Raw genomic sequence first — 27,998 nt, 5'->3', positions numbered from 1 at the left:
GACCAGACTAAGATCCCCCTGCACACTACCCTACCACACACACACACACACACACACACACACACACACACACAGGAAGTGAAAGCTACCAGCACAGCCTAAGATCCCCCTGCACACTACCCTACCCCCCCCCACACACACACACAGGAAGTGAAAGCTACCAGCACAGCAAGGGCTTGGGGTGGGCCTCAGCTATGGCTGCCTAGCTTCTGCAAAGGGGGGGGAACCAATGATTTCACAAACTGTTTTGCTTTCTTGAGTAAGGGTTCCTCTAACCATTGTCTCCTCTGAACATTCTCTCTTCTTCCCATTCCAAAACCATCCTGTCTAACCTGGGTCTCATAATACCCAACTCCCTCATCTTGGGACTTTCAAGACTCCCCAGAGCTGGGGTTCTTCTTCACAGAGCAACAGATTCACCCACACAAATTCTTGGACTGTTTCCCCTCAACGGGCTGCAGTGGAAGGTAGTGCAGTGCACGGAGCCCATTTACAAATTAGAGGAAAAGCCTAACTAGGGTACTAAAATTCTTTGATCTCAAATACTTAAAGACGGCAAAATACAATGAAAGAAATTAAGAGAAAAGGGGCTTTTATCAAGCACCTTCAATGTGCCAGGCACCCTTCTAGGTATACTTTCATGCTCATGCGCTCTTTTCTCTCTCATAAATTCCAAGGAAGTGGGGGTCATTTTTTATCTCCATTTTAAAGATGGAAAACTAAGATTCACAAGGTTAAATACCTTACCCAAGGTCATGCAGCTATAAATAATGGTTGAAAATAATTCTACAGGGGCTTCCCTGGTGGCACAGTGGTTAAGAATCCGCCTGCCAATACAGCAGACACAGGTTCAAGCCCTGGTCCAGGAAGATCCCACATGCCGGAGCAACTAAGCCCGTGCACCACAACTACTGAGCCTGCACTCTAGAGCCCACAAGCCACAACTACTGAGCCTGCATGCCACAACTACTGAGCCCACGTGCCACAACTACTGAAGCCCACGTGCCTAGAGCCTGTGCTCCACAACAAGAGAAGCCACCACAATGAGAAGCCCATGCACCACAACAAAGAGTAGCCCCCGCTCGCCACAACTAGAGAAAGCCCACGTGCAGCAACGAAGACCCAACGCAGCCAAAAATAAATAAATTTTTTTAAAAAAGAAAATAATTCTACATAATTGGCCCACTTAATTTATCTTATGGCTACCATCTTCCTTTCTCTCAAGTCACCTTGAACAATGCCGACCAGACACTGGCCCAAAGAAGTCAGGAGAAAAACCTGAGGCAACTCTACTTGCAATGCTCACCATTAATTGTCGCCTTAAAACCATTTAAGCTAGCCTCACTCACTGACTATTCACAAACATGCTTCAGTCCCTAAGGGTAGAAACATCTTTACACATTCCACAAGTCTTCTATACTTTTGGGCGTAGAGGTATAGGGCTTTGGGGACAGAAAGGAAGGGGAGAGGAGTAACAGCCCTGGTCACCCCTCAGAAAGCTCAGTGGTTGAGTCTCCCAGGCCTAGTAGCCTAGAGTTGGGTGGGTATCTACAGTCCTAGGTGTGTTTGGGGAAGGGTGGGGACAGCAGAGGAGAAAAGAGAAAGCATTCCAAAGCAGATCTAGTACAACACCTCTTATAATCCTGGCTTTTCCAGGAGAATGACTCAGCCTTGGCACCATACTGTCTCCATTACAGGATTCCCAGGAACTCGGCAAGAATGGGCATGGGTGACCAAATAGGCATATACCCACAGAAACACACAACAGTTAACAAAATGCAAACCTCCAGAACACTGGATGTAAGGGCTCCAGATAGAGCTGAGAATGCCTCCCTGTCTGGGTAAAAGCTACGCTCTAATATCACCCCTAAAACAAACGGTCTCTGTATCTTATTCCAAAAGTACCCAGGATTCCTTCTGTTCAAGCACAGTCTGGAAAGAACACAAAAGAGGCACCTTCTCAAAAAGCCAGGATTGATTTTAGGAGGCTCAGCAAAGCCAGGGATGAAGTGTTCGGGGAGGAGCAGGAAGAATCAGCCCCTGCTCCAGAATCCCCTGTTGAACACAGCTTTGGACTTTTGTGATTTTGTTTTCAAATCTCCCTAATTACCATCAACAGGAGCTGCTTACTTATCAGATTTGGGGCCATCTGAGATGAAAAGCTAAGTCTTACACAGGAACAGTGAGCTGGAGGAGAGCATCATCTATCGGGTTCTTTCCCCTCCAAGAAGGATACAATTCTAATTCTAACCCCCAGTGACTATGACACCAAGTACACACCAGAAGGAGTCAATGTGGTTTGGTTAGTCAGTAACCAACACAGAAGGGACTAGCTACAAACATCCCAATCATAAATCAGGAGTCAAAGGCCTACCATGTGCCTGGCTCAGGGAAGAGGAATCATGAGTTTATAAGAAATTGGTACATAATAGGGACTTTCCTGGTGGTCCAGTGGTTAAGAATCCACCTTCCAATGTAGGGGACGCGGGTTCGATCCCTGGTCAGGGAACTAAGATCCCACATGCCGCAGGGCAACTAAGCCTGCGCGCTCAAGAGCCCATGTGCCACAACTAGAGAAGCCCACGTGCCGCAACGAAGAACCCGCATGCCACAATGAAAGATCTCGCATACATCAACTAAGACCCAACACAGCCAAATAAATAAATATTTTTTTTAAAAAAGGATTTTGGAATTTTAAAAAGAAAAAGAAATTGGTATATGATAACTTGGTAGTGTAAAGCATAGATTACCAGGGGTTGGCAAACTGTTTCTATGGGCCACATACAGTCTCTGTTGCATATTCCTCTTTTTTCTTTTTAACAATGCTTTTAAAATATGAAACCTATTCTTACAATACATACAAAATCAGGCCTCACGGGCAAGTCTGCTAATTGCTAGACTAGGCTAGTAACTCCATTCACTATCTGCAAGGTCTCAAACCTGGACCAATAGCACTCTTCACATTCTACTTTCCATAGAAGATGGGCAGAAAGAGTCTTATCTGAAAGTTAACCAAAGAAAACTGGACCAGATCATCATACACAGTAACCTATTCCCTTCCTAAGTAAAGGCAGTGGGGGAAAAAAAGGTAATAAGCTTAGACCACTAACCATCTATTCCCCAAAGGCTCATTCAGATACCAGAAAGGCCCTGGGCCAAGCTGACCCCCCTGCAATAGCAGGCCCCAGACCAAAGGCTGAATCAAGGATTGTGGGGCCCCTAGGCCTCTGGCTCAAACCCCTGGCCTTGAAGAGCAAGAGGCATGCATGAAGAAGAAAGAAGAAGGGCACCTTCCTAGCCGGCCTATTAAGGGCTAAAGAAACAAAGGGACATAATAAGTGGCTTGTTTCCCTCCCTATCCCCTTAGAAAATATTTGGAAAATAAAAGAAAATCAAGTTGGAGCTGCCAAACTCAGCGGGAGGGACAGCTAAGAATGAAACTAATGCCAACCACAAAGTTCCAAGGCTAAAGACCTCCATTAGTGGCCAACACTGCACACAAGCCTTTCTCCTCTGGACGAGGTCTAGGATCTTCAGGATCCAGTTAGCACTTCTCTCACAAGGAAGTGGTGAAAAGAAACAACCATTCAAGAGTGCCCACCTTCTAACCTCCCACTTCACGCCCTGGCTCCTCATACTTGCCCCTCCTGTAGAAAAAGAAAAAAAGAAAAAAAAACATATGTGCGAAAGTATGTGTACTCTAAAAGTCAACTACTACTAAGAACTGTGGGCTTCTGGATACAAGGAATACACCAACAGCTAATGCTCAGATGCAGCCCTTTCCTCCTCCCTAGCTTCCAGATTCTTCCCCCAGGAGACAGAAGGCTTCTAGGGAATCTAGCCTGACTCAAGGGAGGGACCAGGAGAAGAGATGCCTTCCAATCAATTCAGCAGCTATTGAGCACCTGCAAAGTGTGGGGCAGGGTGCTGGGCACTGAGAATACAGAGATTATGACAAGCCCCTACTTCAAAGCATTCCCCATCTAGTAGTGAAAAGATGTAATTATTGGATCCCAAAGAATGCAGTGTGTGCTATATCCACCCTGAAGCTCCCAGTCACCTTTCTCTTCAAATAAAAAGTTCCTTTGGAGGCTGGGAGGAGAAAAGAAACCAAGATACCCTCTTAGCACTGCCTGGTTCTCCACACTAAGCACCTTCTTGTGCTTCTGGGAAGACTGGGAGCAAAGCCCTCTTTCCAACCATAAAAGGAATTTATTCTCTAATTGGGGTGCCACATACAAAACAGTGGGAAATAATAAAAGACCACACCGTGATATGGTACCAGGGCTTACGAGAGAGCTTGGGGTACTCTGAAAGTACAGGAGCAGCAAGGGCTGGGACCTAGTCAGATGTAAAGGCCATCCAGCTGAAGCAGGAAGTGGAGAATCAGCAGTCTTCAGTTCCAAAGCACCTTGCCTTGGACACAAGGCAGGGTCCCAGCCCAGCATTTCTATATGGAACTGAGGAATGAAGTCACCAGGTCCTTGGGCTCTTACTCACCAACTCCCTGTAATGTTCCCACTAACTGAATGCCTTGGTGTCCACAGCATTACTCACTTTCCATCCTGTCCTACCCTTTCTCTCCCACCACCACTGGTATGCAGATGCCTAGCCAGTGAACTTGAGCTCTAAAGAGAGCTGCTTACCTCCCTGCGGTCCAGTTAGTTTCTGTGAACCTCACCCCTTCCTCTAGTACTTGAGGTGGGGAGTGGTGCATAACTCCCATCTCATCCAGGCCCAATAACCAAGTTTAGAGGATGCTCAATTGAGCTGTTTGGGCCACCTTTACTTCCAGCTACGAATGGAGTGGAAATAGCCCTAGACAAAATCTCAGCTCAGCTTAGCTATATTCATGCTGTGTTCATGGGCATAGGCCTCCGTTTCTTAGGCTCAGTTTTCTCAGATGTAACATGGAGAGGCTTCAGTTAGGGATGTAGTTATCAACCCTGGCCCAAAATTAGAATATCCTACGGGAGCTCTTAAAAAATACTGATGCCCAAAGCCCTAAGCCAAAACATGAATCAGAGTCTACAACATGCTTCCACAAGCTGGCCAAGACCAACTAACTGTATAGGCAAGCTGGACTTCCCCAATGGATCAGAAGGCTGTTCCCATGCAGAACTCAACACCCTACTATAAGAAGGGGAGCCCTAACAGTTAAACTCCACCTTCATTCTAGCCCTTAGGGCCACTAGGGTCATGAGTTCAAATTTCCCCCTTTTCCCAACCTTGCTTCAAATCCACAATAAAAGAATTCAAATGCATCAGCACTAGTAAATTCAACCTCACATGCTTTGACATTAAGCAAGCATTATGATTTTTCCTTCTTCTAAAAGACCAGGCTTATCTGCCATTACAAACTGGGTTTCTCCATTGCCACATCTGGTCTCCACGGCCCAACTTTAAGGACCTCACACTCTACACAACGGGAATGGTGACAAGGGAGAGCTGTTCCTCCTGCTTCCACAGCCTTTGACTGCTCTAGTGACACATTGCTTAGTGACAGTGTCACATTCCTGAGGGCTTACCAACTACTTGTGACCAGGAACTATCTGGCCAGAGACTACACTAAACTGTCTACACCTCATGATGCCATCCTATTGCCTGTTTCTGGGGGGCTGCCCAAGTACTACCTTTCCAGAGCACCTCTTCCTTCCTTACCCAGATCAGGCCAGGTCTGACTCTTGCCACCCTGGCCTGCCCAACCGTCTACCCAATTATGCTCCATAACATTTCCAAGGCCTTTCTATGAAGGGTTCGCCTCTAAGGCCAGGTGTAGCTGATCACTCCCAACCTCTCAGAGCTGGCAGGGTTGCCATTTGGCCCAGTATCCCACAGAATGAGAACATTTCTGAGATGTATGCCACAATCCCCCTACCCAAGGTGGGGCAGACCAGCCTCCATTGTTGAGGGAATACATCTCTGAATAAATCACAGACTTGAGGAGCAGGAATGGCACTCAGAGATTAGCCAAACCAACTCCTCGTAGAACAGACGGTGGTCCCAAAAGGGGCAAGGGCCTGGTAAAGATTGCCCTGGGAAGCTAGCAGCAGAGCTCAGACTAAACTCCAGCTCTCCAACTCCAGAAGAGTGCTCTTTCCACAATTCCCCAGTACCTCTTCCACTAACGCTCCCACCAAGGTCCAAACAAGACTCTACATTAGCTAGGCTGAAGCAATCCCCAAACAATTCTCACTTCCTAACAAGCAACATCTATGTGTCTAAGAGCAAGGTAAAGCCAAGTAAGTTATTGGCCCAACCAGGTGGAAAGCTCAACTAGCCTTGAAGGCAGTAGTCTGACATTAGCAAGAAGGGTAACATACGAAGCCAGATACAAAACAAGTGTCAGGCCAGGCCCCAAGCAGGCAGAACACAAACATGACAGGTGGACATCCACACACAGATCCCAACTACTACAATTCTCTCTGAACTTTATTCTTCACTCATGATCTTTTAGGAGAGACTAAAGGGATGTTGAGCAACTATTAGAACAGGGGAAGGACCTGATGTTTAAAGCTGAAACTTCCTTTCTAGTCTCAAAACTCTGGCCTAATCATGACTAGAGCTTAAGTCCAGGCCTTTATGAAACAACACTCATCTCCCCTTTCTACACCCCCTACCCCATGCAAAGTCTAAAACCAAAGTCTAATGTTTCCCACTGAACTCTTGTGCTCCTTATTCATTAGCTGAGTGATTTCTGCAGTCACTTAACCTCTCTGAGCCTCAGTTTCCCCATATGAAAAAGCGGGGGTAATAATTCCTAACCTTAAATTCCATATATATGTGTTAGCATATGGTATTTGTCTCTCTCTTTCTGACTTACTTCACTCTGTATGACAGACTCTAGGTCTATCCACCTCATTATAAATAGCTCAATTTCGTTTCTTTTTATGGCTGAGTAAATATTCCATTGTATATATGTGCCACATCTTCTTTATCCATTCATCCGATGATGGGCACTTAGGTTGTTTCCATCTCCGGGCTATTGTAAATAGAGCTGCAATGAACATTTTGGTACATGACTCTTTTTGAATTATGGTTTTCTCAGGGTATATGCCCAGTAGTGGGATTGCTGGGTCATATGGTATTTCTATTTGTAGTTTTTTAAAGAACCTCCATACTGTTCTCTACAGTGGCTGTATCAATTTACATTCCCACCAACAGTGCAAGAGGGTTCCCTTTTCTCCACACCCTCTCCAGCATTTATTGTTTGTAGATTTTTGGATGATAGCCATTCTGACTGGTGTGAGATGATATCTCATTGTAGTTTTCATTTGCATTTCTCTAATGATTAATGAAGTTGAGCATTATTTCATGTGTTTGTTGGCAGTCTGTATATCTTCTTTGGAGAAATGTCTATTTAGGTCTTCTGCGCATTTTTGGATTGGGTTGTTTGTTTTTTTGTCACTGAGCTGCATGAGCTGCTTATAAATTTTGGAGGTATGCTAACACATATATATGGAATTTAAGGGGAAAAAATGTCATGAAGAACCTAGGGGTAAGACAGGAATAAAGACACAGATCTACTAGAGCATGGACTTGAGGATATGGGGAAGGGGAAGGGTAAGCTGTGACAAAGCGAGAGAGAGAGGCATGGACATATATACACTACCAAACGTAAGGTAGATAGCTAGTGGGTAGCAGCCGCATAGCACAGGGAGATCAGCTCAGTGCTTTGTGACTGCCTGGAGGGGTGGGATAGGGAGGATGGGTGGGAGGGAAGGAGATGCAAGAGGGAAGAGATATGGGAACATATGTATATATATAACTGATTCATTTTGTTGTAAAGCAGAAACTAACACACCATTGTAAAGCAATTATACTCCAATAAAGATGTTAAAAAAATAATTCCTAACCTGCCAACTGGAGAGAGTTAATGAATATCAAATGACATAATAATAATAGTGGTAAAAAGGGTTTTGACAACTACAATGCATATCGCAAATGTAAAGATTATCAGTATTTGTGTTGGGGACTTTTTTTTTGGTCCAGACATGGGGTGAGTACAGCTAGGAACACTGAAAAATAATTGCAGGGCAATGCCAGCCAACCTATAAAGGGATTCCTTCAATTCACATCTGACAGGGCCATTTTAAACAGGGAACTACTTGGACAACAGGCAGCTACCCTCTAAACTTATAACTCCCTCCCAGATTCCTAACCAAAAAATTCCCTTTTCTGGGCTGCTCAACAGCTAGAGGTTCCAGCGGAACTTGCCCAGGGAGGTCTCTAGTAGTTCTTTCAAGATTTCTTCAGTCTTGCCTCTTTCTGACAAAGGCTAGATCCCAGCAGGGGGGGCGGGATTGAGAACTGTTCCAATCCTCCCTGGAATAACAGTCCATATAGGGCAATCTCACACATGGTCTTTCCTAGCTCCATCCTTTGAATGGTTGCCTCTCTCCCAATCCCAGTCTTATAAATTTGTCACATCTACCTGAGTTCATAGGCTGGAGGGATGGTCACAGAGGGCATAAATGATCTGCGAAGTAGAAGCCCATCATTTTCCTTGCTCCAGAAGCCAAAGTTCACCATTATTCTTTTGGTTAAGGTCAGTTATCCACATCAATGTAAGAATAATACCCTGTGGATAACTCAGCAGTAGCAATCTAACCACTTCACTTCGAGTTTTTTTTGGAAATATTTATGTAACTAACTATGTCTTGTTTGGACTATCAGAAGAGCCAAGGGAGTTTGCATTCCCTGGGCTCATATGGCTTAGGACAGGCAGTCCACACATAGCTAGGAGAAGAATGTTTTGTTATGGATAGTTGAGAGCTGATTATATTTCAATGCATCATTCGTCCCAAATGGTCTATAAATGATCTGTTCCACAGAAGTGAACTTTTCCTGATAACTGAGGCTTACCCTTTTAAGGATCATAACCATTCTTAATGGTGAGGTGAAAGCCTTTCATCCACTGAACACATTTTACTGCTTTTGTCAACAGAAGGTGAGAAAATATGATTTACGCTTCTCTGAGCACCTGAATCCTATATGCTTGATTTTCTATAGAACTAACATTCGAGGGCTTTTTAATGTATTCTTATCCAAGTTTCCCACCAGCACTGAGGATTATCATCCCCACTTTACCGATGAAGAATGGGAGGTTAAGGAACTTCCAAAAGGTCACACAGCTAATATGTGTTGAAACACATATCTTCTTACAAGCCTGACCTACAATAAATTCCTGAAGATACTTTGGATCCAAGCCTTCTCAAGTAGTGCAAGGAATTCTTTAAAATGTCATTCCCTTGCCCTTTTTAGACTCTGACCTCAGAGCCTTGCTCTCCCTGCCCCACAAGGATTCAGAAAGCTCCAATCCCTCAATTTGCAGGCAGCTTCCTGTTTGTCTAAAGGGGAAGGAATAATGCCTGCAGTGGCCTGTAGTAGGCCTGGCCTAATCAAGGTCAACCTCTGGCGGCAGAGGCTCTAGGATTAAAGGCTGGGCGAGCATAAGCTCTGCTCCACCCACCGTGAAAGTCTGGGAACTAAGAAGACAAGAGAAGGGTGGGGCATGCCATGAATGAGCAGAAGAGAGCCTGCATTTCTGGTAATCCTGCTTCTCCTTGCCTGGCCTGGCTTCGGATCAGTACCCTCAATCTAACAAGCTTCGAAGAGTAGGAGTGGCCACTGGGCTAGATTTTTTTTAATATACTGTGTACAGCTGACCCTTGAACAACATGGCTTTCAACTGTGCTGGTCCACTTATAAGCGAGTATTTTTCAATAAAAACGTACCACAGTACCACACAATCTGCAGTTGGCTGAATCTGTGGTTGGTTGGTTGAATATGCGGATGTCGAACCAGGGATATGGAAGGCCAATTGTAAAGTTATATGCAATTTCGACTGGCAGAACACGGTGGTGGTGGGGAGCCTATGACCTCCCTATTGTTCAAGGGTCAACTGTATTTATTTGTATTTCAAAAAACACTATCTTTCTCAGCTCTTCAACAGGATGCCTCAGCTATAGCTGAGCACTCTGCAAAATTCCACTTTTCTGCCACTTGGACAAGATCCCTGGTAAGTACGGGGTGAGGGGATTCTAATCCAGCTTCACTGCTCTTCTCTGGAGAAGACTGGAAAGGCATGTGCACACCAACAAAAAACACAGCTTCTTTCCTCAACCTCAGATAGCTATAGCAGCCAGAGGTCTTCTGAGGAACAGGGTTCTCAGTCAGGTACTGTTTGGAATCAAACTACCCCAAACTGGCGAAACCACAGAAGAGGGAGAGGGCCACGTTAAGCACAGAAAAGTGGTTTACCCTACCACAAATCACTCCACTCAGATCACTTAGGCATGGGTGAAATCACAGCAATCTCTAAATGTGGGGCCTACTGAGCTTGAAAAGGGGAACAGCTTTCATCACCCTATCCTTCATCCCAACAGAAGGGTCCACAACTCCCTCCTTCTCCAGAAAGCCTTCTCTCTCAGGCAGGCAAGCCCTTACAATGTTCTCTTTATTTTCCATTCAATGAAGAATATGAGCCCTTTTCATTTGTGAAACACTTTTAAGTGCTTTTAAGTGTTCCACCCACTTGATAATTTGATTATTAATGAGCCCATATAGATGTTAAAATCTGATTTGATATGAAAAGATGGCCACCACATAGTAAGTTTAAAAAAACAAGTTGCAGAACAGTATGGATTTACATTATGTGTGTATTTAAAGTTATATGTATATAAATGCATTTAAAAAGGAGTCTAAGTTCATATAACTAACTAGGTCACATAAATGTTGGTTCTCTCTGGAGAATAGAGTCAGGGCAGAAAACAGGGGATTTTGTATTTTTCAGTGTTGTTTTATTTCTCACAGCAAATACGTATTAGTTTCACAATGAAAAAACACAAATCAAAAATTGTAAAATAAATAAAGTCTGGTTTTATTTAAGTCTGCCCTACCAAAAAGCACAGACTATGTCTGTTTCTATTCTTCGTACGGTGTCTAGCTCAGCACTATAAGAACAGATGGAAAAAGTCCTTTAAAGACCAGATAACCTTCAGAGGCTCTTGCTATTTTAGGCCACCCAACCCTATCTAGTAAGCCTAAACCTATACCTCCCAAATGCTGGCCATACCCCTCTCTCAAGGGAATGTGTGGGAGGAAGAATACCTCCTACTGCTCCCCAAATTAGCCTACCTTGACTAAAACAGGCCGAATTCTGCAAAGATATGCAGTCTGGGACCTAAGGCAGCCTGGGTGATGGTGGTGGCAGTGGTGGTGACAACAGCAGCAACAGCAGAACACGGCTGCTGGGTGCCCCAACATGATGATCTACAGCATTTCCCTGCTGTCCTTCTCTGGCCCTACCCATCTCTAAGCAGAGGAGCCAACTCAATCCTTAAACCTTGGGAGTACAAACCTCTCAGGATTAGATTACACAATGCAGTCCTGCAATGCTGGCCATGCCACAATGAGCAGCACACATACAAAAAAAGTAAAAAATTTTAAAAGCTGGATAATGCTTCAACTTTGTACTCTAGGGCCAAACTCTGGGTTGCTTCACAAACGCAGATAGAAATGCTTGCATGGCTACCTGTTAAAATCCACTAAAAACTTTGATTTGAATATTCTCCCTTGGTGTGAACACTACTGCATTGTGTGAAGACATGGGAAAAGGGAATGGAAATTAGCTATGAACAAGCTGGTCACTCACACACAGGTAAACAGGTTCTTCAAGGCGCACAAGAGGGAAAACTCCTCCCCATTTCTTGGCACTACTTAGCTCCACTCTGCCAGGGCCCAGATTAGGTAATTTCCAGTGGGTCCCTGAAATTGTTTGGCTTTCTAGTAGACCTAGCCAAAGGAGTCTGTGCAAGACAATTCCAACTTGACAATAGTAGCTATTAATGTATTTATTCAACAAATATTTGTCGAGCACCTCCTCTATGTCAAGCACTGTGCTAGGTACTGGGGATAAAATGGGAAACTGTCCCTGTTCTCAAGAAGCTTACATTCTCAGTGGGCTAAGCTGATAGAATGAAAACAACACACTCCTGAGAGTCTTGGCTTAAAGCCTTGCTTCTGCCCCTGACTCTCTACATGACCTTGAGCAAGTCTCTTCACCTTGTTGTGTTTTACAGTTGACAAAGATCTTCCATAGATTCAGGTAATTTGCTTCCTTTATAAAACATAAAATTCTGGGGTGGATTCGGGGTTTTCAAATGGCCAGGACAGCAGCAAGAAGCCATGGGTAGTATGTGGAGAAAATAAAAGTCACACTAGATGGAGGAGAATCTCTATCCAAAGACCTTGAATGTTCCCCATGAGCTATTTGCCCAAGACAGGTGGGATGGGCAGGCCTTTGAAGAGCATATAGTCAGTGACAGACACAGAGTCCTGTCCTTCTAACAGTACATGGCTGGTTTGAGGCCAGAAGGCCTGAAAGGTGCCCAGTTTCACTGAAGCTTCTATAAATACTTCCACCTCCAGATGAAGAGACATTAGGAAACCCTCTACTCTAGTACCACTCATTTGTTGCTAAAGAGCTGAAGAGAAGGTGGTACCTCCCTCCCCGGCCACTTGTGGCCATTTTTTAGTAGGGCTGTACTGGGGCCAGTTGGAGCCATGCTGCCCAGGTAAGTGGGGAGATAGGGACTTCCCTGCATACCTCCCACTAAAAGCATCAGGTTGTGGCACACCTATGGGAATGCTTGCTCGGGGAAACTCTAGCATCTGACGTTATGGGCTCAGAAGCTTGATGAGCAACACACATAGAGCAGAACTTTAAAAGGCCAACTGGAACAAAAATTATGGGGTGTCATGGACCTACCCTCCCTCCCCTGTGCCCCACACCTCACAGAGCACTTCCAGGTGCATTAGTGCCCGAATCTTCACCATAACCCTAAGAAGTAGGGTGCTATTACCCTTTCCATTTTACAGATGGGAAATCGAGATCTGGAATGGTTTGAGAAGTCTACTCTGGTGTGTCAAGGCCAGCAAGACTCTCTCTCAGGGCTCTCCACCCTATAGGTGCTAATGCATCTTCCCTTCTCCAACGTGTATTTTCTCTATTATCAGTACCTAGTATGTCCTACCAGGTGCTCATCCAACACTGTTGGATCCCTTGCATACAGTACTGCTGCTTCCCCTTCTCCATGTCTGTCACTGACTATGCACTCTTCAAAGGCCTGCCCATCCCTAACCATCTCCACAACAGCCCCTTCTTGAAGCAGGAGGAGTTAGAAACTTTCAAATCCACAAGTTTACTACAGGAGAAAGCATGGGAGCCCAGGTGGCTTCAATACCACATGGTAAGTATCATAACAGAAATTCTTACAAGGTGCAGTGGGCACACAGAAGATAGTACAACTAATACTACCTGGGAGTATTAAAGAAAATATCCAGTGGAGGTGTCATGGAGTGAGGGGAGGGGAGGAAGAGACACTTGACATTTCAAGTTGAAAGAAGAAACATATGCTAAAGGTGAAAGATATAAGAGGTATGGCTTACTTGGGGAAACTTAATCCCACAAAGCTACAGCATAGCGTACATGTGGGGCCAAGTGGACCTGAGTCTGGAGAGAGAGCTAGGATGGAGCCTGGTATCAAAGGGCTCTCCATATATACCATGCTAAGGGGTTTAAATTTTCTCTTGTTCACATTCACTGCAGTGTTATAAATACTGGCAAATGCTGGGAGTAATCTAAATGACCGGCAAAAGGGGAATGGTTAGTAAATTATGACATAGTCATTGGATGGAATTTTGTAAAGGCATTAAAATGTTCATTTTTAAAAACTAAATAGCATTTACCTAAGTTTTTAGTGATATGTTAAATAGGGATAAAGAAGTAAGATTTTTTTATGTACAATACGATTATACCATGGAAAACTAAGGTACATATATGAGATGTGATAAGAAATACACATAAACAATAACTGCTATGTTAAAATGGTGGACTTATGGAAGATGTCTCCCTCTATTTGCTAAACTCTGTCATATGCCACGTTGGGTTTTATAAAAAGGAGAAGTATAAAAATAACCACTCTTCTTCTATTTGACTCCTCTTTCCTTCTCCCCTTCTCTCTCCTCTACCGGTTTCCCTACTCTCCCTCACCAACAGCATTTCTAATCTACCAACTGTGACTGGAATCCTTAACAACACATGTGAGGCCCCTAGGAAGGAAAGGCTGCCAGCAAGGTGGCTACTCCAAGCAGCAAGTTCCTGCATGGTCCAGAGGCCGTTCCAGCTCAATGCTGGAGAAGAATCTTCCACCCAAAAGCATTGTCCAGCTTTACCCAACTAAGTCTTCTCTGATTAAACTGCCCTAAGAACTTATTCCCAAAGGAAAGAAGACAGACACCAAGAAGACTTCTATCTTGCCCTCACTCCAGGAGGCTCAGGGCAGGTGAAGATCATGTTCATGGCCAACTCCTAGGTGGTTGATATACAGCCCGGGATCCTTGTGCAAAATGTCAGTGAGGAGGAAGAAGAAGGGTGAAAACAGATCCAGCCAAGGGCACACCATCTCCAGGAACTAGCTTATGCCTCATCAGCCTATCACTCCCTCATGGGAAATTCAGAAATCCCTCCCCTTTCATCTACAGGTCTAACACCACAGGAAGCCATATTCACAAAATGCAAGATAAGTTGAAGGCTGAACACTAGGCCTATGGCAATCTCCCTCACTAGAAATTTCTCCCCTTCACTCCACCCAAGACCACATCACCTAGCTCTCCCGATCCAAGGGCAACAAAGGCACCGGTGACTCTGACAGAAGAAGGGGACGGGGAACTTAGCAATTTAAGACTCAGCCAAAAGCAATTTCAAAGCCCTAAGGAGAGGGATGTTGTGGGGGAAGGGAGTAGAGGAAGTCAAATCTCATTTGCATTTCAGTTTTGGTTTGTTTCTTGGTCTTCTCCTTCCCTACTGGAACAATGACCAATTCAAGGGTCTTCTATTCTTCCTGGAGTCACCAATGACCCAAAATAGCCTGCAACTGTACTCTGCAGGCTGAACTCAAAGGCCCCACCCCCAAGGCACTCAGTTAACAGTTGTCTCTCCAAGCCAGGATACCTATGGCAAGCTCTGTGGTAGGTGGATCTAATACGCCTAAGGAAAACTCACTGAAATAGAGAGGGCTACTTACACTTTGATAGCTGGGGGGGAAATGACACTTCCAATACCATTCTAAAGAGGAAAGAGCAACTTCTCCAAATAGTCACTGTTCTCTGTTCTGTTACACTCTTTCCAAGAACCTCTTACTATCTTCTTAAAGACTAGGCACAAATAATCTGAATGTCAGAAAAAGCCAATGTTCTCATTTTACAGATATGAAAACTAAGGCCCATAAAAGTGACCTGCCCAAGGTCACACAGGCAGAGACTAAAAACCAAATATCCTGATTCGGTCTGTTATTCTTTTTGTTGTACCATTTCTACTCAAAAGCATTAAAAAAAAAAAATTCCAGACAAGTGCTCCAAGCTGTGTCAAAAGCTAAGCTCTTCTAAGCTAGGGCTAGACAGCTCAGGACTGGAGATAAGAGGCAGAGGGACGCTGGACGCAGCCCGCTCAGGAAAGTCAATTGAGAAGCCTAAGCAAACGAAAGGCACACGTAAAGAACTCAGCAACTGGAAGGCTTTACTTACTCCAAAGGAGTAATTTCAGATGCTGAGAGCCCAACCGCGCCCCACCCCACCCCCACACTCTGAGCCTTTCCAGGCTGAGCAAGACTACTCTTAGGCTATCAGAGATCTAAGTAAGAAGCTAGAGGGAGGTGACCAGGCAGAGTAAGGAGGGCAATGAGAGATAAGAAAGCAGGGTGGAGAAATCACAGTCATTCCAAAGCTCTCTCATCTTCCTCTCTCCTTTCTCACTGGCCCCCACCCTGGCCCCAACAAAGAGCCTCACCTCCTGCTCCAAACAAAACCCAAAGAAGGAGAAAATAAAAGTTTGCAGATGGCACTATATAAACATGAGGAAGGTGTTCCCTGTACCAAAGAAGAACAAGGCACTAGTTGAGGTGGCAAAGGCATTTGAGGGGGGAAAATATAGCCAAATAAGGCATACTTGACTGGTAAGGAATCATCAGGAAAGGTTCCAGAAGCTGACGTCGCAGGGAGGAAGCCTTTAGTCATTGGTTTCCTCTGGCAACTGGCCTAAGGCCAGGTGGCAAACTCCCAACCTTAGGAAAATGCCCAGGCTATGGTAGAAAGAAAGGCAACTAAGGCTAAATTTTCCCCAGGCCCTCTTCAGGTCCTGCTGGAGCACCTCTCCAAGTACCAGCAGAGAGGTGTAGTATAACCCTGAAGCAAAGTGGCAGATGTCCTCACCAAGCATATGCTAGATTGGCCAAGGCCCAGGTGCCAAGAAGAGTAAGGAACCTGAGGAAAAGGGCTTTACTCCAGTTATATATTTCTGATATTGTTGGTATTTTCAAGTCAGAGAAAAGAAAAATTCAAACATAAAATGGTAAGTTACTTTTGCTCTCAACAAGGGAACTTCTATGGGTTAGTCAATCTCCCAGGAATATCTGCAAGGATAATTAGAGAGACGTTTGGCTCACTTAAAACCCTTGAAGATAGCAAAGATTTGTACACCTTAACTAAAGACAACCAAATTGGCTATTACCTTGACCCCCACCCTCCAACTGCATACCACAGTTTAGTCAACCCCAGTTAAAGATTACAACAGGTATACAACAGGTATATAGGAATACTCTTGGTATACTTCATCTAACCTTCAGGCTGAGATTTCTGAAAAAGGACAGGGGTGGGGGAGGGGTGAGGGGCAGATTAGACCAAAACAGTAAGATCAGGAACCTTATCTAAATATACTTCAGTGGAGAAAAACGAGCCTTGACCTTTCCCAGGTATTTAAGGGAGGCCAGGACTAAAGATAGGGAAGGAAATGCTGACCAAGCCCGATAGGTATGCCTTATTCCCCCTCCTATCTGCCAAATAAATATCCAGGAAAGGATTTCTCAGGGTTATACTTTGTTACGTATGACCAAATGCCCACATCTCAACTTTTCTCTCATTAGATCCGGATTGATACCCTGCCCACACAAAATATCTACCAAATTCCCACATAGAACGGTCCCCAGGGACAGGAAGAAACTTCAACCTTTGAAGTCACCTATCACAGGAGTTACCTGGCAAAGCATTACTACTAAGCAAACACAGTGGTAGGTCACCATACCAGTGGCCTAGGAGCTAACTCAACACTTACCTTATGCCACAACAAGCCCACTGAAAGGAGCATCAAATCTGGTTCTGTCATCAGGCACAGCCGAAGAGCTGTGCTTTGAAAGTTACCCAAAAGTTCTTTCTTCAAGTTTAAGGCCCAGATGCTCCAGCTGGGTCCTGGCCAGAAAATTCCACACTCTTCAACCTATCACAATCACCACGAAGAAATCCTCCCCTCATTTACATCCTTTCTCAAATACCTATGTCATAGCAAAGCCACTGAGAGAACTAAAAGCTGGTTTTACGCTGCTGACCTAAAGAGAGTAATCACTAAGCTCTATTCCTTGGTTTAGCTCACATGGAAACATGAAGGAAGGAGCTGCTCACATACCCACTTGGGCAACAAAGACAACAAAATTTGTTTTAGTTAATTCACCGGATTCTGGAAAACCCAAGGTAGAGTCTCCCCCAACAGACCCCTTCAGAAGGGGTTTGCCAGTTGAGACAGGACTGTTGGCTCCAACTGACCCTATAAAAAGCAACTTGGTCTATGCTGACATGTACTCTGTGGCTTGTACAATCCACAATCCCTTCAAACAGTCAGCACATCAAGCCTTCCTTCATTTCAGACAAACTCATTTTCAAGAGAACACTGGCATAGGGCCACTTGGTTTACACCCACATACCAAAACTACATCACTGTCCCACCCAGAAAAGCCACTGCCCCCAAGTGTACACATCCTCTAAGGCCCTGTTCATGTCCCAATAAACTCCCTTCTTCTCAAAATCTATAGAAAATGTCATGTACACACTTTTGTCAAACTGTTTTTAAGTGAGTTAGCCCTAAATCTCCAGTTAAATAGGAGATCTATGAAGGCAGCAATTGTATCCTCCATTCATTTGTTTGTATCCCTTATAGTAAATAGTACCTAGTAACCACTCAAATAACAGTGAGAATGCAGCTGCCTGCCTTCATTCTTACCATCCTACCTAGCACAGGGTTGGGCACATAGTAGTTCCATAAATAATAATAACTAACATTTGCATAGCACTGATTAGATAGATGCTAGGCACAGTTCTAAGCACTTTATAGGAATAGCCCTGTTTAATCCTTACAACAACCCTACGAGATAGGTACTACCATTATCTTCACTTTACAGTTGAGGAAAATGAAGCACATAAGTTAAGTAACCTGCCCAAGGCTACAAAACTAGTTGGTCACAGAGCTGGGATTTGAATCCAAGCAGTCTGGTTCTAGAGTTTGTGCTTTTCACCAATACTCTATGTTCCCTTTCTATAAAGGCCTAAAAAGTCCTTTTTTTGGCTAGCTACCTTCATCAGCCTTGGCCTACAAAACCTAAAGGTGAGTAGTGAGGGTTGAGGCCAGGACACTCCAGTCTGTATTCAAATGGTTGCAAAGCAGAAAATAGCGTCACCAAAGTGGAAGAAAGTACCATAATATTCACCTAACTCAAGGAACAAGACAAGCTGGAGCACTGAGTCAGAATACAAAGAGGTCAGAGCTCAAAATTTTAAATGGCAAAGAGAAAGTGGGGAACTTGGGTGAGGGGCAGGCAGGAAGAGAAAAAAGTCATTTTGAGGCCCCAGAAGAAGTGAGTCACCCGCTGACTGAAACTTGCTACAGCAGAAGCTATTTAGGGGAACTCCACTGTGGCCATATTGTTAATGTAATCACCACAGAGCCAATTCTCTGGACGTCTGTGTCTCATGGATGAAAAGAATCATCCTTCCAAGTCAGGCAAGTCCAGTGAGAGATCACTAACTTGGGAATCAGGAAAGCCAAGTTCTCCTTTCAAAACTGTTACCGAGGGACTTCCCTGGTGGTGCAGTGGTTAAGAATCCACCTGCCAATGCAGGGCACACGGGTTCGAGCCCTGGTCCGGGAAGATCGCACATGCCGTGGAGCAACTAAGCCCGTGCACCACAACTACTGAGCCTGCACTCTAGAGCCCATGAGCCACAACTACTGAGCACGCATGCCACAACTAACGAAGCCCATGTGCCTAGAGCCCATGCTCCGCAACAAGAGAAGCCACCGCAATGAGAAGCCCGCGCACTGCAATGAAGAGTAGTCCCCGCTCGCCGCAACTAGAGAAAGCCCGCACGCAGCAACAAAGACCCAACACAGCCATAAATTAATTAATTAATTAATTAATTGGTAAGGATAATCATTGCTATCATAAAAAACAAAACCTGTTACCAACTTCATGTGATCCTGAACAAGCGGGCTAACCTTTCCAGGTATGAATATGGGAAAGAAATAACTCTACTCAATAAAGACTCTTACTGGGACGTCCCTGGTGGTCCAGTGGTTACAAATCCGCCTTCCAATGCAGGGAACGTGTGTTTGATCCCTGGTCGGGGAATTAAGATGCAACATGTTGCAGGGCAACTAAGCCCGCACACCACAACTACTGAGCCCGCACGCTCTGGAGCCCGTGTGCCACAACTAGAGAGAAGCCCACACTCTGGAACAAAGAGCTCATGTGCTGCAACAAAAGATCCCGCATGCCGCAACTAAGACCCGACACAGCCAATAAATAAATAAAAATATATACATATATATATCTAAATAAAGACTCTTAAAACTGTGAAGTCTAGCCTCAAGCAGGAAAACATAGCTAGTCTCCTCTCCTTACCTCCCTTCAGTGCACATATCTACTTTCCACCACACTTTACAGCCAAAGCAAAACACTTACCTTCCTGGGAAGTGCTACAAAGAATCCCAAAAGCAAGGTCAGAGCCTGAACCATCTCAATTATCTCCATACAAAGTACCCTTTGAGATGAGCTCTACATACTCAGAACCACTGCTCTTCCCAGGACCATTTTAACACTATGGTCAAGTCACCCACAGCACAAAGGGCGAAAACACTGAGCACACTGCATCAAGTGCCATTTGAAAGGCAGACATTCAAAATTCCTCCCTTAATCTGGGACCAGGCAAGTTGGATTTTAGTCATAGCCTTATTACCAGTTCATTCAAATTACTTCTGTTTGTTGGACTTTGGTATCCCCATCTAAAATATAAACTAAACTTAAACTACAAAGTTTAAGGCCAGCTCCTTTGCTCTGTGATTCAACACTCCTGTGAGAAACCCAGACCACTCAGAACAATCAGCTAAAAGGGAAGCTTAAGGCTAAGGAAGCTCTTGGTCATCGTAAATACAGATGCATTTGAAATGCTGCACCCCACAACAGCCAGCCTTCAGCTCATTGGTGATAGATACCTTAGGAGGTCGGTTTATGCCCACCAGCTCCTCACTGTCTACCAGTATATCTAACTACCACACAGGTTAAAAGTAAACTTGAAATATAACTCAGTAGCTTCCTGGCCTCTCAGCGACAGTCAAGGAGAAGAAATGGGGGGAAACCCAGGAGGTTTTCTGAGTGTTTGTCTGAGGCTCTTCAGTCAACCCACAGCCTTCACAATATAGTCTCAGTTGGTTTCTTTCTTGTTCCTCAGACATAGCCCATAGACATAGGCCGTAGTCTGTAGCCTCAAGAGGAAACGGCCAAGAACACTCATGCCAGTGTTCGTGTCAGAGCTACTAATGAGACAAACCAATTCCCAAGCTAGAAACTCTCTATTCTGAACCCAGTACCCAGGAAGAAACAGCACTCCAGAGGTGTAGGGAGACAAGAAGATACATTTTAGCAAGTGCTGTTGAACTTTGTATTCTCAGCATAGCCTAGCACACTGCCTGGTACAAAGAAGGCACTCAAATGTTAAGGAAAGGATGTCTGAAGGAATAGACGTACCAATGGGAGGCTTGAGGTTGTACCATCAAGGCTTTCAAGAACATCAGTACTGGAAGGGTCCCTAGAATGTATCTATTACTAGTACAGTTCTCTCATGACAAGCTGGAGAGACTGAGGGCCTGAAGAAAGACCTTGCCTAAAGGCCCACTTCATTTAGATCACTTTACTGAGGACAGGGAAGATGTTCTTCTTACATGGAAAGAGAAGAAGAAAAATTATCAGGTCAGTGTTACCTGCCGTTTCCCAACACCCACCTACCAAATCAATGGAGTCCTGAGCTAACCCTCCAAGTGACTGCTCCTGCACCACAAATCAGAACCTGGAACTGAAAAGTTTTTCAGCTCTATCAAGCATTAAATAGGAGGAGGGGGGCTTCCCTGGTGGCGCTGTGGTTGGGAGTCTGCCTGCCGATGCGGGGGACAAGGGTTCGTGCCCTGGTCCGGGAGGGTCCCACATGCCGCGGAGCGGCTGAGCCTGTGCGTCCAGAGCCTGTGTTCCGCAGCGGGAGAGGCCGCAGCAGTGAGAGGCCCGCGTACAGCAAAAAAAAATAGTCTTCCTTTAAAAAAAAAAAAAAGGAGGAGGAATGAACAGCAAAACCAGTCAGTCACGACAAGACGACCTCCTTCACTTGACCAACAGACTTCCCCAAAAGGTATCACCTTTGTACTGTTTTCTTCGGGGGAAGAAGAGTAGAATGAGGTAGCAGGGAGAAAATATCATGAGTTAGGAAAGATATACATGATAAACTCAGTTCTATCTTTGAAAGATCAGAAACAGACTGTTCCCAACCTGTAATGATGCCAATTTTCAGCAACTCTAGCCGCTAAAGACCCAATCCTAGTAGTGTTGGTAGACAGATATTCTCCCTTCTGGGGACCTTGAGTTTTGAAATTCCAGTGACGGGGATTCCCAGGAAACTACAAAGGGACCTAGATATCCTGTTGCCAAGTAACACTTAGAAAAGATTTCAGAATAAATGTAGCTGTCAACTCATCTCATCCCTCTAGACAGAATTGGAATTGGAGTCAGAGAAATAGACCAGATGACCTCTGAATGTCCCTTCCAGCTCCACCATTCAGTAAAGCAATCTCCTGAGAGAAGGAAGAAAGAGAAAAGTAAGAAGAACACCCTCAAGGGCTTCCCTGGTGGCACAGTGGTTGGTAGTCTGCCTGCCAATGCAGGGGACACGGCTTCCATCCCTGGTCCGGGAAGATCCCACATGCCGTGGAGCAACTAAGCCCATGGGCCACAACTACTGAGCCTGCACTCTAGAGCCCGTGAGCCACAACTACTGGGCCCACGCACCACAACTACTAAAGCCCATGAGCCTAGAGCCTGTGCTCTGCAACAAGAGAAGACCCCACAATGAGAAGCCTGCACACGGCAACGAAGAATAGCCCCCGCTCGCCATAACTAGAGAAAGCCTGCATGCAGCAACGAAGACCCAACGCAGCCAAAACTAAATAAATTTTTTTTAAAGTTTAAAAAAAAGAACACCCTTAAAACAAGCTATTGTTACAGGCAGCTAGATAATAATGAAGAGTTAGCAGACTTGTGATCAATACCATCTCTGTCACCCACTCATAGAGCAACCTTCCCTTCTCCAAGCCTTACATAGAGTATAGATTAGTTGGTACCTTCGAGGGTCCCACAAAGGCTCTCTTGCCACACTAGCCCCTCTTCCCAGAGAGCTATTCAAGGAGAAGCCTAAAGGAAATCCCCAAGATGGTTCCTGCTCTATCATCTAAACTTCACAGAGGGCCAAGTGAACTGGAGAACCGAAGAAGTGGACAAATGCAGGATCCAAAGAGTAGTCTCTCTCACATAACCTCCATTCCTGATCCTTTGTCCACCCCTGAAGTCTACAGGCAGGGAAGGGTTAAGAGACTGATATTCTGCCTCCTATTCAGCAAGTACCACTTTAGTGCCACTCGAGTGGCTCAAGTAATGCTAGGAATGGCAGGAGAATAAACAGTCCACACAGCCCCTGTTAAAGTTTAGCTGAATGCAGACCCAGAAGCCTTCAGATACTTCAAGGAGCTGGACTCCTTACATCTGCTCACATGGATGGTCCCATCAATGACCATTTGATCACCTTTCCCCTGACCTGTCGAGCTAGAGCTAAAAACTCAGCAAACTGAAGAGGTTTTACGAAGACTGATCCTCTAACTAAGTCCCAGATTCAAATCCTAGCTTCACTACTGACTTGCTGCATCATTCTAGGTCAGTCCCTCCTATCTGTGGGTCTCAGTTTCGCCATCTATACAATGAGAACAATTGGACTTGACAATTGTGAAGAGCCTTTTCAACTCTAGTAAACCAAAAACTCAAGAACATCTTGAAAATTCAAAACAGTCACTTTTTAGGGAATCCAAGAGTCCCAAAGACTTTGTGATCTAAAAAAGTTAAAGAGGGTAGGGAGGGGAAAAAACTTTTTTTTTTTGTTTTACAACTGTCTTATCATCATCACAAAGTATAGACAGTAGTTAATAAACTTCTTCATTCTGGCTACTAAAGCAGACTCAGGAAACTGGCAAGTAGAAGCACAGAATCCAAGAACTGGTTGGGGGGACGGGCGTGTAGAGGGGCATGTTTTAACAGATTTAAAGGTAGCTGGGTGACTAAGGGAGAAAATTGGCTGTAAAAGTGAAACTAACCCTAGACAGACTGTAGACATCGTTCATATGAATGAATGGATTTGATTTTTCCACTACCTTCCCTATCTGTCATACTCCAGAAATAGCCTAAAGCACACTAGTAAAGAAGGAATAGAGAATAAGGAATTTTTTCTCTTCATTAAAGTTACTAGCTGGTATGCAGTGAACTAGAGTGTGCCCCTGGATGCCTGAGCATTGGGATAAGGAATGAGAAAAGTAACATGAGGCACTTTGTGACACCTCAAACTCTCACCAGGAGACCACACAAATGCCAACCTTGGTTACTTTGCCCAAATCATCTACTTCCTTTTATCTGAGGACCAGAAGTCCTGAGAATAGGGGCCAATTTGCTTTGAGCAAGAGAGGGGGCTCAACTTCAAAAATCCTTCACTGAGTGAGAATAGAGGGTCAATGGAATGAGCATCAAAAAGCACAGACCCCGATCTTGGTTCTGTCACCATGTGCCCTTAGGTGGTAAGTCCTTTCCTGTTAGGCCTAAATATCCTCATTAGTTGAGAGAGAGAGAGATACTAGATAGTGTCTGAGATCTCTTTCAGGTTAAGATTCTATGGTCTTAACAGGCATGATATAGTTGTTTCTCCTAAAAGTTGACCATTCCTTACTTGGGACAGGCCCCATTGCCCAGGTGGGCGTCACCCAGGTGGGCTCAGGAATTTCGTAACCATCGCAACATGGTGGGGAGGGAGATTAAGAGTCAGGTAGGGGGTGTAACGCTGAAACTTTTTCAGGCAGGGTCGTCCTTTGTCCTTGAAGCACCATTGTCCTTGGAGTACCACAATTCCTTGAGCCAAACAGCATAGGAAATTCTCCAAATCTGCCAGTCTATCAAAATTCAGCCCTCTCCTTCCAACATGATTCAAGTTTCAGTCAATCTGTATAAAACTACTTTCAGTATTCAGGTACTTTCAGTACCCTAGGCCTGACCTCAAACAGCTCATACTCCAATCTCTCCACAGCAGGAAAAAGATCACCATGCTGTCGTCTTTGCCACTTTTGACTGAGACAGGATGGTTTAGATAACTTTGAGATAATTTACAGGCCCATTAAGTTGCACATAAATGAGAGATATCTCAGGATTGAACAGGAGACATGTCACTAAAGAAAAGCGGTTGTGGGGCACAGTCTATTCCCAGAGATCCACCCACCTATTTAGGCAAAGCCACATCTGAAAAGGAGTCAAAGAGTCAACCACAGAGAGATAAAGCCAAAGAGAGGCTCCTGGAAGGATTTTTATAATCCTCTGTGATAGCAGAGACTGCCCTCCCCCCTTTTCAAAACCATTCTGTCTCACTTTGTGTGTATGTGGGGCGGTAGAAGGGGGTGTGTGGAAAAGCCCCATGTCATAAAACCATTAGCAACTGAAAAGAGAGAGAAGGTAGAAGTACACACTTGTTGAAAACTTGGTGTTTTTGAAGGACAGGTTCTGGAAAGGCAACAATGACTTTGCAGTAAGGCTGGAACACAGCAATGTGGCAACTAAAGCTCAGCACACACCAAAAGAACTGGGCCCCCCACTCCTCTCTTTCAGGGACCCTCAGTCCTTCTCAAGGCCACTAGTCACTATCTCTGCTCTACAAGGCTCAGGCAGTCCTAGGGAGAGGGGTCTGGCATAACTGCAGAGCCTAAGCCAGTGCAACAAGTTGCCTGGCCTAAGGGACTCAAGCTAGGGTGGTCACCCAGCTTTCCTGAGCAAGGGAAGAGCCTCAGCAGCCATTTGGCATGACTTGCACAAAAGCAAGCAGGGCTCATTATTCAGGCACACCCCTCCCCCCTCCCTCCTGGGCATCCGGCCCCCCCTAGGCCCCACTCCCAGGAGGCTTCTTCTCTTCTCAAAACAGCCAGTAGGGTGGAGACCAGATCCTTAGAAGCTACCACCACCCTAGAAAGGTGTGGCCCCACTGGAGAGTCCACACCTCACAGAATAGTACGGAGTGAATAGGAGGAAATAGAGAGCCAGTAAGTAATGGGAAAGGCAGGGATTTGGCGAGTGCAGAAGAGGAAGAAACCAGTCTTCTTCTCCTCGACCCGCCCCCCACCGCGCGCGTCCAGCCGCCCCCCAACCGCGCGCGTCCAGCCCGCCCCGCCTGCAAAGTCTTCTTGCCTCCCTTCAGACTGGTGCCTAGTGAAGTGTTAGCGCTCCCGGTTAAGAGCAAGCGGCCTCGATGAGTCCACAACTCTCTCCTCCCCTCCTAGTGGGAAACAGCTGAAGCCGCCTGGGGAGGCTGTGGGAAAGGTGAGTGGGGTTACGGGATCCGCCCTGAGCAGCTCCCACCCTCCTCCTTGCTTCTCGGTTCCCATGGCCCCTCCTGGTCAGTGGCAGCCTCGCCCCATAAAAGCGCCAATTCCTGGACTGGGGTAAGTGTCCTCTTCCGAACCAGAGTCCTCTCCCCTGCGCCCAGGGCCCGTCAGGGGTAAAAGGAGACCTTGGGCCCCCAAGGAAGCCTTCCCTACTGTGGCAATCCAAACACAAGGAACTAGAATCTTTGAAAGAAACCGGCCCGCCCGGCCCACACTTCTATCCCTGGACCCCTTTACCCGCGAGGGCGCGCCAGACCCGGACTCCACTGCCGCCCCTCCCCACGCCTGGCCTCGGCGGAAGGCGCGGCATCGCGAGCGGACGCGCGGCTGCCCAAGTCCCCGGCCATCGGCGAGGGGCTATGAGGGTCCGCAAGAGCCCCCGGGGTCGGAAGCGCCCATGCCCGGCACTCACCGTCTTGGGCATGGTGGCGGAAAAGGCGGCGGAGTTGGTGAAGTTTGGCTGCGAGCTGTCGGACGGCGCTGAGAACGCAGTACACAGGGCTCGGACTCCGGGGACTGGGGGTTCGGACTGGGTCTCTCGCCAGCGTCGGGGCGACTGCTCCGCTTCCTGCTAACGGGCCACGACTTCACAAACCCCACCCAGGAAAGAGCCGCCCCCGTCGCACCGCCCGCTCCTTTATGTGGCCCGGCTTCCGCACCGCTCCCCGCCCTCGCGCCCGCCTTCTAGCCGGCCGCGGGCCTCGCCCCGCCCAGCCCAGCCCTGCCCTGCCCTGCCTGGCCACACCAGCTACTTGGGGGCCAGGCTGGGCCTGGGCGCCCCGGTGGGGGCTCTCACCCCTCACCTGGGCCTCCCTGCCCCTCTCCCACCCCCTTCACGGCCCCTGGCCCTCAGCATCCGGGCCATTCGGCCCCACCCCCAAGTAGGGCTGGGCCCTAGGCCGCACCCTGGAAAGAGGCTTACAGCTCTGACTGCAACTTTCCACTAATGGGGAGCTCACTACCTGTCAAAACTCTCCGTTCCTACTCAAGACGGCTCTGACTCTCAGAAAGTTCTTCCCGTGTGTATTTGAACTCCTCTGTGGCTCCGCCTATGGATCTCAGCTCTGCTCCCTGAGACAACACAAATCCCCTGCTGTCCCTAACTCCTCAGAAGTCTGAAGATCCCATATCCCCCTGAAACTTCTTTTCTCTTGGCTAAACTGCCTCAGCTTCTCCAACACTTCATCAATTCTCTTCTGTAGGATTCTATATCGCTTTTCCCATCATATTTCAACCCCATCCTTGCTCAATCCTCATTTTTATCAGAATTGGGCTCCTTTTTCCCATATCTGTCTCTATTCACTTTCCTTCCTACAAATCCCAGTCTCCACTTTCTTCAAATCCTGATCCTATAGCCCCCACAACACATTCACTGATACCTGATTCACTGTCTGATAATTCCCCCAGGTTAGATGCACCCCCAGTCCACTCCTTTGAGATATGTCTGCCAGCACCCTTTCTGCTTCTTGTCAAGGTCACAGAATCCCAGGATAGAGGTGTTCTAGACTGTAACAGTCATCTAGTTAAGTCTGAGCTTTAGTTTGAAAGTGACGGGCCATAGTTCTTTTTTCTACTATCCACTGGTAATTGTGCGGAGGCACGGTCTGAGTATTCTTTGTGAGGTAGGGTAACACATACCTCAGGGATGATGAGCCAGCTTGGGGCAGTGAAAAGGATATTTGAGAGGGATGGTCGGGACACCTGGATTTTAGTCATAACTTTGCCATTAACTCACTCTCTGATCACTGTGTAGCCTTGGGTAAGTCCCTTCCCCTCTCTGGGCTTGAGTTTCCCCTTCTGTAACAAGAAAGGGCTGAACTCCTGGGCTTCCAAGGTCCTTTCCCACTCTGACATTATAAAAGGATAACAAAGGAAGTAGACTTCCTAGGACAATAGATGAGTCTAGCAGGGTTGCATAAAGACTGGCCTTGCATTTGCTCTCAGGAATCAGCAGTCCTATTCACTATGCTTTCCCAGCTCAACAGGGTCCATGCATCAATGTACCTCAGCTTCTCTCAGTGCTGTCAAAATCCATTGATATGTGCTAGGGAAAACAGAGTTCCCTGCCCAGACCATTTTCTGGAGCTGAGCAGTTGACCCAAGGAAGAGCAGC

At 46.0% G+C, this 27,998-nt stretch overlaps 1 protein-coding gene across 1 annotated transcript in view; it reads right to left on the bottom strand.

Annotated features, from left to right (window-relative positions):
- The window catches only part of MSN (moesin), a 67,799-nt gene extending 41,392 nt beyond the window's left edge, over window positions 1-26,407 (bottom strand). The window contains exon 1 of the mRNA XM_027093628.1: window positions 26,298-26,407. Coding sequence (XP_026949429.1) covers window positions 26,298-26,309 — 12 coding nt within the window. The 5' untranslated portion in view covers window positions 26,310-26,407. The remainder of the gene's footprint in view (window positions 1-26,297) is intronic.
- Window positions 26,408-27,998: the final 1,591 nt, after the last annotated feature.

This window comes from Aethalodelphis obliquidens, unplaced genomic scaffold, assembly GCF_003676395.1.
Source record: "Aethalodelphis obliquidens isolate GAN/ISIS:26980383/991018 unplaced genomic scaffold, ASM367639v1 scaffold85, whole genome shotgun sequence".
In the NCBI taxonomy this organism is placed as follows: domain Eukaryota; kingdom Metazoa; phylum Chordata; class Mammalia; order Artiodactyla; family Delphinidae; genus Aethalodelphis; species Aethalodelphis obliquidens.
This window is presented reverse-complemented; position numbering and strand designations above follow the sequence as displayed.